The 13147-nt window shown below is 37.7% G+C and overlaps 1 protein-coding gene across 1 annotated transcript; it reads right to left on the bottom strand.

Moving 5' to 3' along the window:
- Positions 1 to 11007: 11007 nt before the first annotated feature.
- Positions 11008 to 11949, bottom strand: LOC144289377 (olfactory receptor 1M1-like). The gene has a single exon (XM_077857514.1). It carries the CDS (start codon positions 11947 to 11949, stop codon positions 11008 to 11010), a length of 942 nt encoding a protein of 313 aa, XP_077713640.1.
- Between the last annotated feature and the right edge of the window lie 1198 nt (positions 11950 to 13147).

Below are 13147 nucleotides of genomic sequence, written 5' to 3'. Positions count from 1 at the left end.
AAATGAAAGTATTCTTTCAGACTGTCTTTTAGGAGGTAGAATACTCCTACAAAAATAAACTTCCCCTCTTTAAGTCTCTGGTAAGTTTGAGGTACTATTTCTAGAAGAAAGTCAGCAAAAATGTTTGAATCTTTATATTATTTCCATTTATTTATTGGTTTTCAAAATAATTTCTTGTCTCCCTAACATTTCCCATAGGTGACAATGAATGTGTTTTTTTTTCAATCATTATTCGAATCCCTGTATTTAAAAAAAATTTTTTTAAACAACAAAAATTTATTCTCTTATACTTTTAGAGGCCAGAATTCCAAAATCAAGGTTTGGGCAGGCTTAGTACCCTCTGGAGACTGAGAAATAATTGATTTTCTGCTTCTCTCCTAGCTTTTCTTGGCAGCAGAAGACCTTTGGCATTTTTTGGCATGGGACTGTAGAAATTCAAAATCTGCTCTCATGTTCACACGACCTTCTTCTCTGCATCTGTGTACCTCAAAACCATCTCTTTCTCCTTATATAAGGATGCCAGTCATTGGATTTAGTGCCCACCTTAAGATCATTTCATTTTAAAATCCTTACCTTCATTTCACCTGCAAAAACTCTAAATCTTCAGAGGGTCACAGTCTGAGGTTCTGGACAGACATGAGTTGGAAGGGAGGACAGTATTCAACCCATTAAAGTTCATTTAGAAATTGCTTCTAGGGGCACCTGGGTGGCTCAGTCGATTAAGCATCTTAATGTTCCTATTTTTCAAGAGTAATTTGGCTATTTAGAGTCTTTGAAATCCATATGAACTTTATGGTAGATTTTTCTATTTATGCATAAAATGTTGTTGAAATTTGCATGGGGATTTCATGGCATGAAATCTAATCAAGATTCATGAAACCTGACTCTTGGTTTCAGCTTACGTCATGATCTCAGGGTCATGAGATAGAGCTCCCAGCTGGACTCCCTGGTCAGAGAGGAGGCATCTTGAGATTCTTTCTCCCTCTATCTCCCCCCCACCCCAACTCACTCTTGCTTGCTCTCTAAAATAAATGTAAAAATACATATTTTTAAAAGAAACTGCCTCTAAAATATGGTTTAGCCTCACCTGTTCTTTTTTGTCTGATGCTATTCCTGTTAGACATGGCTACTAAAAGTCAATTTTCAAAATAGCCTTTGTGATTTTCCTTTAACATCTTTTAAAATGTAATTTTTAAAAGGATTCATGCTTCTTCTTTTTACCAAAGCAATAAATATTAATTGAAGGAAAACTGGAAAATACAGAAAACCTAAAAGAGAAAGTAAAACCACCTGTTCGGGTTTTTTTAGTTTTTTTTTTAAATAATTTTTTTTGTACCACTTGTATTCTCACTGCTCAAAAGGAAAGATTTTCTCTCCTTCCCCTTCCCTCCACCATTTTCACCATTTTTAACTGTACAACTCAGTGGCATTAAGTACATTCACACTTGTGCAACCATCCCCATGATACTTTCATCTTCCCAAACTGAAATCCTGTCTCTATTAAATGCTAATTCCCTATCCTCTCCCCCTCCAGCCATTGGTAACTACCCACTTTATGTCTCTATGAATCTGACTCATCTTTGCACTTCATATACATGGAATCACACAGTATTTGTATTTTTGTGTATGACTTATTTCACTTAGCATAATGTCTTCAAGGTTTATCTATGTTGTAGCAGCAATGGGCACTTGGAGTTCTTCCCCACATGTAGCTATGGCGAATAACGCAGCTATGAACATGGATATACAAGCATCTGTCTGGGTCCTTGCTTTCAATTTGGGGGGGCATATACCCAAAAGTGGAATGCTGGATCAGATGATAATTCTATGTTTAAGTTTTTGAGGAACTGCCATACTATTTCCATAGCATCTACACCATTTTATATTTCTACCAGCAAAGGTTCCAATTTATCCATATGCTTGTCAAAGCTTGTTTTTTCTATTTGCTTGTTTTGTTTGTTTTTATAGTAGTCATCCTAGTAAGTGTGAAGTGATATCTCATTGAGGTTGATTTGCATTTCCCTAATAATTAGTGATGTTGAATCCTTTTTATGTGCTTATTAGCCATTTGTATGTCCTCTTTAGAGAAATGTCTATTTAAATCCTTTCCCCATTTTTAATCGGGTTGTTTTAGTCCTGTTGTTGTTGGCATGTAGGAGTTCTTTATATATTCTAGATATTAATCCCTTATTAGATATATGGTTTGCAAATATTTCTTTCCCATTCCATGAGTTGCCTTTTCTGCTGATTGTGTCCTGTTATGTGCAAAAGCTTTTAATTTTGGTGAAGTATGTTTTATCTACATTTTCTCTTGTTGCCTGTGCTTTTGGTGTCATTTTAAGAAATCATTACAAAATCCAATGTCATAAAGTTTCCTCTCTTTGTTTTCTTCCAAACTATTCTATAGTTATAGGTTTAAGTCTTTGATCCATTTTAACTTAATTTTTGTATATGATAGAAGGTAGGTGCTCAACATTTGGGACCATTCTTTTGCATGTGAATATCCAGTTTCCCGACAGCATTTGTTAAAAAGACAGTCTTTCCCCCCACTGAATTGTCTACCACCCTTGTCAAAAATCATTTGACCATATATGCCACGGTTTTTTTTCTGGGCCCACTATTATAACATTAGTTTCTATGTCTGTATTTATGCTAGCACCATACTATTTTAATTACTGTAGCTTCGTAGTAAGTTTTGGGATCAAGAAGAGTGAGACCTCTGGGATTCCTGGGTGGCGCAGCGGTTTGGCGCCTGCCTTTGGCCCAGGGCAGGATCCTGGAGACCCGGGATCGAGTCCCACGTCAGGCTCCCGGTGCATGGAGCCTGCTTCTCCCTCTGCCTGTGTCTCTGCCTCTCTCTCTCTCTCTCTCTCTCTGTGACTATCATAAATAAATAAAGAAAAAAATTTAAAAAAAAAAAAGAAAGAAGAGTGAGACCTCTAAGTCTGTTCCTATTTTTAAGAGTAATTTGACTATTTAGAGTCTTTGAAATCCATATGAACTTTATGGTAGATTTTTATATTTCTGCATAAAATGTTGTTGAAATTTGCATGGGGATTTCATGGCATAATGAATTTGCCACTTGCTTTAGGTAGTACTGACATCTTAACAATATTAAGTCTCCCAAACCATGAACACAGAAGCCTTTCTTGTTAATCTGTGTCTTCTTTAACTTCTTTCAGCAATATTTTGTAGTTTTCAGTATACAAACCTTTTTTTTCCTTCAGTTTATCCCTAAGAATTATATTTTATCTTTTTTAAATCCTTTTTTGATGCTATTGTAAATGGAATTATTTTCTTGATTTCCTTTGCAGATGGCTCATTGTTAGTGTATAGAAACACAACTGATTTTTGTGTACTGATTTTATTTTTTAAAAGATTTTATTTCATTCATGAGAGACACACGCACAGAGAGAGAGAGAGAGAGAGAGGAGCAGAGACACAAGCAGAGGGAGAAGCAGGCTCCATGCAGGGAGCCCGACGCTGGACTCGATCCTGGGTCTCCAGGATCAGGTCCTGGGCTGAAGGTGGCACTAAACCGCTGAACCACCCAGAGATCCCCATGTGTGCTGATTTTATATTCTTTGGACAACTTTGTATAGCTTTGCTAAATTTATTAGTTCTAAATTTTTTGTGCAACTTTGGGGCTTTCTACATATAAGATCATGCCGTCTGTGAACAGAGATCATTTTACTTTTTTGCTTTCCGTTTTGGATGTCTTTTATTTATTTTTTCCTGCCTAATTGCCCTGGCTAGGACTTCCAGTATCATGTTGAAAAGAAGTAGTAAGATCAGACATTCTTGTTTTATTCCCGATCTTAGAGGAAAAGTTTTAGTCTTTCACCATCGAGTGTGGTGTTACCTATGTGTTTTTCGTGTATGGCCTTTATTGTGTTTTTTGTTTTGTTTTGTTTTGATTTTTTATTTTTTATAATAAATTTATTTTTTATTGGTGTTCAATTTGCCAACATACAGAATAACACCCAGTGCTCATCCCATCAAGTGTCCCCCTCAGTGCCCGTCACCCAGTCACTCCCACCCCCCACCCTCCTCCCCTTCCACCACCCCTAGTTCGTTTCCCAGAGTTAGGAGTCTTTATATTCTGTCTCCCTTTCTGATATTTCCCATACATTTCTTCTCCCTTCCCTTATATTCCCTTTCACTATTATTTATATTCCCCAAATGAATGAGAACATACACTGTTTGTCCTTCTCCGATTGACTTACTTCACTCAGCATAATACCCTCCAGTTCCATCCACGTTGAAGCAAATGGTGGGTATTTGTCGTTTCTAATGGTTGAGGAATATTCCATTGTATACATAAACCACATCTTCTTTATCCATTCATCTTTCGATGGACACCGAGGCTCCTTCCACAGTTTGGCTATTGCGGACATTGCTGCTAGAAACATCGGGGTGCAGGTGTCCCGGCGTTTCATTGCATCTGTATCTTTGGGGTAAATGCCCAACAGTGCAGTTGCTGGGTCAGGGCAGGTCTATTTTTAACTCTTACAGGAACCTCCACACAGTTTTCCAGAGTGGCTGCACCAGGTCACATTCCCACCAACAGTGTAGGAGGGTTCCCTTTTCTCCGCATCCTCTCCAACATTTGTGGTTTCCTGCCTTGTTAATTTTCCCCATTCTCACTGGTGTGAGGTGGTATCTCATTGTGGTTTTGATTTGTATTTCCCTAATGGCAAGTGATGCGGAGCATTTTCTCATGTGCATGTTGGCCATGTCTATGTCTTCCTCTGTGAGATTTCTCATGTCTTTTGCCCATTTCATGATTGGATTGTTTGTTTCTTTGCTCTTGAGTTTAAGAAGTTCTTTATAGATCTTGGAAACTAGCCCTTTATCTGATACGTCATTTGCAAATATCTTCTCCCATTCTGTAGGTTGTCTTTTAGTTTTGTTGACTGTTTCTTTTGCTGTGCAAAAGCTTCTTATCTTGGTGAAGTCCCAGTAGTTCATTTTTGCTTTTGTTTCTTTTGCCTTCATGGATGTATCTTGCAAGAAGTTACTGTGGCCGAATTCAAAAAGGGTGTTGCCTGTGTTCTCCTCTAGGATTTTGATGGAATCTTGTCTCACATTTAGATCTTTCACCCATTTTGAGTTTATCTTTGTGCATGGTGAAAGAGAGTGGTCTAGTTTCATTCTTCTGCATGTGGATGTCCAATTTTCCCAGCACCATTTATTGAAGAGACTGTCTTTCTTCCAGTGGATAGTCTTTCGTCCTTTATCGAATATTAGTTGACCATAAAGTTCAGGGTCCACTTCTGGGTTCTCTATTCTGTTACATTGATCTATGTGTCTGTTTTTGTGCCAGTACCACACTGTCTTGATGACCACAGCTTTGTAGTACAACCTGAAATCTGGCATTGTGATGCCCCCAGATATGGTTTTCTTTTTTAAAATTCCCCTGGCTATTCGGGGTCTTTTCTGATTCCACACAAATCTTAAAATAATTTGTTCTAACTCTCTGAAGAAAGTCCATGGTATTTTGATAGGGATTGCATTAAACGTGTAAATTGCCCTGGGTAACATCGACATTTTCACAATATTAATTCTGCCAATCCATGAGCATGGAATATTTTTCCATCTCTTTGTGTCTTCCTCAATTTCTTTCAGAAGTGTTCTATAGTTTTTAGGGTATAGATCCTTTACCTCTTTGGTTAGGTTTATTCCTAGATATCTTATGCTTTTGGGTGCAATTGTAAATGGGATTGACTCCTTAATTTCTCTTTCTTCAGTCTCATTGTTAGTGTATAGAAATGCCACTGACTTCTGGGCATTGATTTTGTATCCTGCCACACTGCCAAATTGCTGTATGAGTTCTAGCAATCTTGGGGTGGAGGCTTTTGGGTTTTCTATGTAGAGTATCATGTCATCGGTGAAGAGGGAGAGTTTGACTTCTTCTTTGTGGCCTTTATTGTGTTGAGGTAGTTTCCTTCCATTCTTAGTTTCTTGGATTTTTTAATCATAAAATGGTATTAAATTTTTTCACATGATTTCTCTTCAACAGTTGAAATAATTATGTGTTTTCCCCCTTCATTATGTTGATGTGCTATATACATTAATTTTTCCTGTGTTGGAACATCCTTGCATTCCAAGAATAAATCTCATTTGGTCATGTTGTACAATCCTATTACTATGTTGGGGTGTGCTAGTATTTTGTTGAGGATTTTTACATTAATATTCATAAGGGATATTGGTCTGTAATTTTCTTTTCTTATAGTGTCTTTGTCTGATTTCAATACCAGGGCAATGCTGGAAGTGCTCTCTCTTCTTTCTGGAAAAGTTTAAGTAGGATTGGCACTAATTCTTCTTTAAAGGTTTGGACCGCTGAAGCCATCTGGTCCCAAGCTTTTCGTTCTTGGATGATTATGCATTACTAATTCAATCTCCTTACTAGTTATAAATCTATTCAGATTTTTCTGTTCATGATTAGCCTTTGTAGGTTGTGTTTTTCTAGGAAATTGCCCGTTTTGCCTAGGTTACTTTTATTTGCTGACATGTAATTCCTCATAGCACTCTGTACAATCCTTTTTATTTCTGTAAAATAAAACTAATGTTCCCTTTTACATTTATGATTATTAACATTATGATTCTAGTTGAGTTTTCTCTCTTTTTTCTTAGTCTCGCTAATGATTTGTTCATTTTGTCGATGTTTTCAAAGACCCAACTTTTGGTTTTATTAATTCTATTGATTTTCTATTCTTTATTTTATTTATCTCTCCTCTAATATTCTTATTTTCCTTCCTTCCACTAGTTTTGGGTTTATTTTGACCCTCTTTGTCTAATTACTTAAATTGTAAAGTTAGATTGTTAGTTAGATTTCAGATCTTTTTTATTGTAAGTATTTATAGCTATAAATTTCCCTCTTTAGCAATTGTCTTAGTCTGTTCAGGCTGCTATAACAAAGACTGGGTGACTTATAAATGACATAAACTTATTTTTACAGATCAGATGACTAGAATATCCAAAATCAAGGTGTCAGAAGATTTGGTGTAGGGTGAGGGTCTATTTCCTCATTTATAGATGGCAAACTTTTATTTTTATGTTTTTATTACATTTTTTCTTTTTTACTTAAATTTTACCTAGTTAATATACAGTGTAATTTTGGTTTTTGAGGTAGAGCTCAGTGATTCATCACTTACATACAAAACCCAGTGCTCATCACAAGTGCCCTCTTTAATATCCATCAACCCTCTAGCTCATCCCCCACCCAACTCCCTCCATCAACACTCAGTTTGTTCTCCACTGTCAAGAGTCTCCTAGATAAGATTTGTTTCCCCTCTCCTTTTTTTTCCCATTCCCATATGTTCATCTGTTTTGTTTCTTAAATTCCACATATGAGTGAAATCATATTGTATTTGTCTATCTTCGATTGACTTATGTCACTTAGCATAATACACGTTAGTTCCATCCATGTCACTGCAAATGGAGAGATTTCATTCATTTTGATGGCTGAGTAATATTCCATTGTGTATATATACACTACATCTTCTTTCTCCATTCATCAGTCGATGGACATTTGGAGTCTCTCTATAGTTTGGCTATTGTTGAGAGTGCTGCTATAAACATTAGGGTGGATGTAACCCTTTAAATCTGTATTTTTGTATCCTTTGGGTAAATACCAAGTAGTGCAATTGCTGGATCATAGGGTAGTTCTATTTTTAGCTTTTTAAGGAACCTGCATACTGTTCTCCAGAGTAGCTGCACCAGTTTGCATTCCCACCAAGAGTGCAAGAGTGTTCCCATTTCTCTGTATGGATGGCAAACTTTTCACTGAGTCCTCACATAACAGAAGGGACAAGGGAGCTCTCTGGGGTCTCTTTTATAAGAATGCTATTCTGCTCATGACGTTCTGATTGCAGTCTATGAGAGAACTTTAATGCAGAGGCACTCAGCTAAGTCATACTCAAACACTTGATCCATAGAAACTGTGAGATAAATCTTTTAAGCATTGTTTTAAGTTGAACTATATGTTGGGTTCATAAAGCTTGCATAATTTATTCCAAGATTGAGAAGGGAAATAATCTTTATGAAAAAGACATGGACAACTCCTTAAAATTTATTCAAATGCAAACTTGTTCTTAATTATGCATCTGGCATTATACCTTTGGTGTTCTTACCATTAGTATTTGATTAATTAACTAATTAAGTAACTTTTTAATTTTTTATTTTTTTAAAGATTTTTATTTAATTATTCATGAGAGACACACACAGAGAGAGGCAGAGACACAGGGAGAGGGAGAAGCAGGCTCCATGCAGGCAGCCCGACATGGGACTCGTGGGACTCGGTCCCAGGTCTCCAGAATCAAGCCCTGAGCTGAAGGCGGCGCTAAACTGCTGAGCCACCCAGCTGCCCAAGTAACTTTTTTAAATTGTTATTTTCCATACTGGACTAGTAATGGTTGTTTTGTTTTGTATTATTCAATTTTATTTTTAAAATTAATATGAATCAATAATGTGTTTGTTTTGGTTTTGATGCATAGTGCTTAGAATTTTATCCCATGTATAGATTCATGGTTATTTTTTTTTAAGATTTTATTTATTTATTCATGAGAGACATAGAGAGAGAGACAGAGGCAGAAACACAGGCAGAGAGAGAAGCAGGATCCATGCAGGGAGCCTGACATTGGGACTCGATCCCAGGTCTCCAGGATCACCCCCAGGCTGAAGGTGGCACTAAACCGCTGGGCCACCAGGGCTGCCTTAGATTCGTGGTTATTAAAGGAAATAGCACCATTTGAGAATTTATGATCCCTAAAAATAATTGTGCTATGATTAGAAACAGGACATCCCCAAAATTTCCTCTCACTGCCTCTTTGTGGACACAGGGAAGGTTTTATGACCGCTTGTTAAATGCTCTATCCCCAGTGCTGAGCAAAATAATTATCATGGAGTAGGCACTTGGTAAATATTTGTTGAATGAATAGATAAGGTATGGAGATGGAATAAATGGATATGCCAAAGCCAACAAGTGATGGAATTTGATATTACAAGGACTAACAGAACAAGTCTCTCCTGGGTTTGTGGTTTTCATTTCTTAAAACAAGATGAAGATAGTTTAGCTGACAAAAATTGTGAGCAATTTTTATTAGCCACTGGAATCTCTCATTCCACAGAGGAGGAGGTGGTCAGATCAGTGCTTTAGCTCAAGCCATATCTTTCTATATCAGAGAGAGAAGTAGTCACAAATATTTTGAGTGCCAGGTTGTAATGATCCTCTGAGTCTGCAAATTCCAGCTCCCTTCCAGCCAACACTGTAACTACTTCCATGCACGTGTCAAGAGAATGGAGGGAACTTAGGAAGGGAGGGGGCTGTGAATCAATCTTCACCTGTCTTTTTGGTTATGTGAAAAAGGTCATGACCAGATGCATGGGTACTCCACGGCAAGGCTTTCTCTTTCACAGCTGCTGGACAGAAAAGGACACAACTAGAACCCAGTAGTGGTCCCTTTAAGGAGAACAACCACAGACAGCTGGGAGCTGCAAGTGGAAAAGGCTTTCTTCCTGCCACCTGCAGAGGGCAGAGTCCAAAATTATTAAATTTTATATTTTATCTATTAGGATATTCCCCCACGAACTGGATTTTTTCATATTTTTCTACCTGTAGTTTCACTAATAGTTGTTATACTAGGACCAGGCCTGGATATCTGTTTGTTCAACTGAGAAATTCTATTTTAATTATCACGGAAGGAATTACCAAAGGCAAATTAGATGTGTCATTATTCAAAGTCATCCTGCTTAAGATGATGTCAGCTCCTTAGCACCATTTGAAAATTTCTGGCCCTGCTAAGTCACCACTCATTTTACTTCAGTTGTAAATCTCCATATGAGTATTAGAACTACTATGCAATTAAATAAATGAAATTCATTGCTATCATAGGGGCTTTAGAATAACTAACAAAGAATGGTGTGTGGCACAAAATAAGCTCATAATGAAGAGCTCTCATTTCTGTTGTAAACAGTATTACTACTCATACGCATTCCACAGGCATATATGGTGATTGAGATATGCCTCAGCTTCCTTCTGCCTTTGACATTCATGATTCAATTGATTGGTATTTTCCCCTTTGGCTATCAAGACTTATACCATCAGGTGGTTCTTCATTTCCTTAATACACAATCTGAATTTTTTTCCCTTGTGTTTATACAATTTTTATCTAGCACATGCCGCCCTCTCCCCCAGAAGATAGAATAGGAGTGAAGATGAGGGGGGTGGTCATGACTTACCTCGTGCTCCCTGACTTTGTTCTTGGAAGTCAATGAACTACCTGGTTCTCATTTAAAAAGCCAAACTCTTGAATTGGTCTCAAAGTCCTTGACCTGGCATTCCCCAAGTCATTCACCATAGCTGGATTTTTTACTTCACAAACGCATCCTTCTCTCTCTTTCTCTTGCTCTCTGAACTTTTCACATATTGTTGTTTTTTATTTTTCTGATACTGTATCTCCTCATTTTTGCCTGAAAAATATCATCTTATCCTTTGAAGTTTAGGATCATCTCTCCTAGGAAACCTTCCCTGATTCCCCCTTCCAGATTCTGTCTGGTGTTCTTGTTCTATCCTTGCCCTCATGTGCATATTTCATCCCATTATAATTAGTGTTCAGTATCTTCTCCTATATTCAACTACAAAATCCACACAATAGGGACCTTGTGTCTCCTGCTCACCACTCCATGGCCAGCACTTATAGCAAGCCCAGAATATGAACTCCATAAGTATTTGTTGAGAGCTAAATGGATTTTGAACCAGGAAAGATCCAATCTGGTAGGGCTAGACTGATCCTTCTGGGAAGATAGCAATAGACATACCCAAAAGGACTCCTACTGGTCTCAGTAATTGAGAAAATAGTAACAGGACCATCTTGAGATTTCCTTTTAAACTTCTACAATTTAAAATTCCAAGTGGCTACTCTCAAACCGTCCAATTCCTTTCTTTTGTCCGAGACCCTAGATGTTGAGATCCTACTTCCTGGAAGTTTCCAGATATCCTTGTGGTCAGGAAGATGAAATTATCTTTTTACTAAAAAGCTTCCTCAGGGCCCCCTTAAGATCTCTGTTCCTCAGGCTATAGATAAAGGGGTTCAGCATGGGGGTGACCGCAGTGTACATCACAGCAGAGGCTTTCTCCTTCACAGCTGTGCGCACAGAGGAAGGACACAAATAGACCCCAATGGTGGTCCCATAAAGGAGAGCAACCACAGACAGATGGGAGCTGCAGGTGGAAAAGGCTTTCTTCCTGCCCCCTGCAGAAGGGACCTTCATGATGGCCACAATGATGCGAGCATAGGAGGCCAGGATGCAGATGAATGGTGTGGCTATCACCATCCCAGCCACAATGAGCACAAAGATCTTGTTCACAGATGTATCAGTGCAAGAAAGCCTGAGAAGAGGAGTGAGGTCACAGAAGTAGTGAAGAATCTTGTTGTTCCCACAGAAAACCAAGCGCACCATCAAGAGGATATGAGTGAGGGAAATAAAATAGGAAAACACCCATGGGCTACCGGCCAGCAGGCCACAGAGGTGTGGGCTCATGATGGTGGTGTAGTGTAAGGGGTGACATATAGCCACAAACCGGTCATAAGCCATCACAGCAATTAAGACACTATCAACAATGCCAAAGAAATGGAAAAAGTACATCTGGGTCAGGCAGCAGGGATAGGAGATTGACTTGCTTTTCATTTGGATGTTCACCAGCATCTTGGGGACTGTGTTGGTAGCCAGACCAAAATCAACCAAGGAGAGATTGGCCAGGAAGAAGTACATGGGAGTATGAAGGTGGGAGTCTGAGCTGATGGCCAGGATGATTGAAAGGTTTCCCATAGCCATGACCACATACATGCAGAGGAACAAAGCAAAAAGAAGAGTCTCCTGCTCTGGATTTTCTGAAAGTCCTAGGAGGATAAATTCGGATGCGCTGGATTGATTCCTTGATTCCATGGGTATGATTCCTCCGGAAGTATTGAAAGGGGGAAGTTAGCTGAACACTATGAAGATGATTCTGTAAGTTTAGATGAGCTTATAACCAATTTCTTATCTGTGCTATTTACAACACTAGCTTCCATATTTTTGTACCTTGAACAATTGGTACATTGCAGCAACACAGGTTTGAAGACTCAATTCAAAGAAACTTGACCTGAATATTCCCATTTCAGATAAAGATTGGGAGAGTACATCATGCATGGATCTTTGCTGAAAGAATTACAGAAGAATATGCTCCAGGTTAAAATAAATTGAATCAAGACAGAGGAAGTGATGTCTGAGAAGCAATGGTTTACTAAGAAATTGGTATATATGTAGGAAACATTTAAATAAAACACTGAGTCTGTGAAGAAATAATTCTAAAAAGTGTGTAATGAAGGTGAGTTAAAATAATAGGCAACAATAACAGAATATATTAAGGTAATTAGAATGAAATTATTATAAGATTCTTGCATTGATTTTCAGGAGAATAGGAATATTGAGTATTTTGTACCTTCTATGTCAAACACATATGATAAAAGACTTTGTGAAATCACTCAAATAATGAACATAGAGTATGTAGCTTCTAATTTGGTACAATGGGCACACCAGGAATAAAGAGATTTTCATTATACTACCTGGAACAGGAAAGGTGTTTTGAAGTTGACTCATATTGTTTCACAAGAGTAGAAACTTAAACTTTAATAAATTCTGTTAAAATGTTGGTAGCTTAAAATTGATCATTATGATCATACTCACACTATGGAAATCACCAAATGCTATGAATCAGAGTGTGACAGTTTGCCCACTACAAAGTCAGAAGGAACACAGTCCACAAGACCATCCCCACTTTGACACTAATTCCATGGTTAAGGGTTCCCCTAAAATTCATAATTTCAGAATTCACTAAAAAGACATACAACTGCTATACCTATGGTTAGAGCTATTATGCTCATGGTTAAAGTTTATTACAGTGATCAATCATATTCTAATAACTTTGTATGGTGACAGATAGTAGCTACACTTATTGTGGTAAGCACTGCATAATGTATAGAATTGTTGAATCACTATACGTTGCATCTGAAACTAACATAACATTGTATGTCAACTATATTTCAATTAAAAATGGTTTGTTACAGCTAAAGGGTACAGATTAAAATCAACCAATAGAAGAAGC

This window comes from Canis aureus, chromosome 19 (assembly GCF_053574225.1).
Source record: "Canis aureus isolate CA01 chromosome 19, VMU_Caureus_v.1.0, whole genome shotgun sequence".
Taxonomy (NCBI): Eukaryota; Metazoa; Chordata; class Mammalia; order Carnivora; family Canidae; genus Canis; species Canis aureus.
Note: the sequence above shows the minus strand (reverse complement) of the source record. Positions and strands in the feature narration are given on the sequence as shown.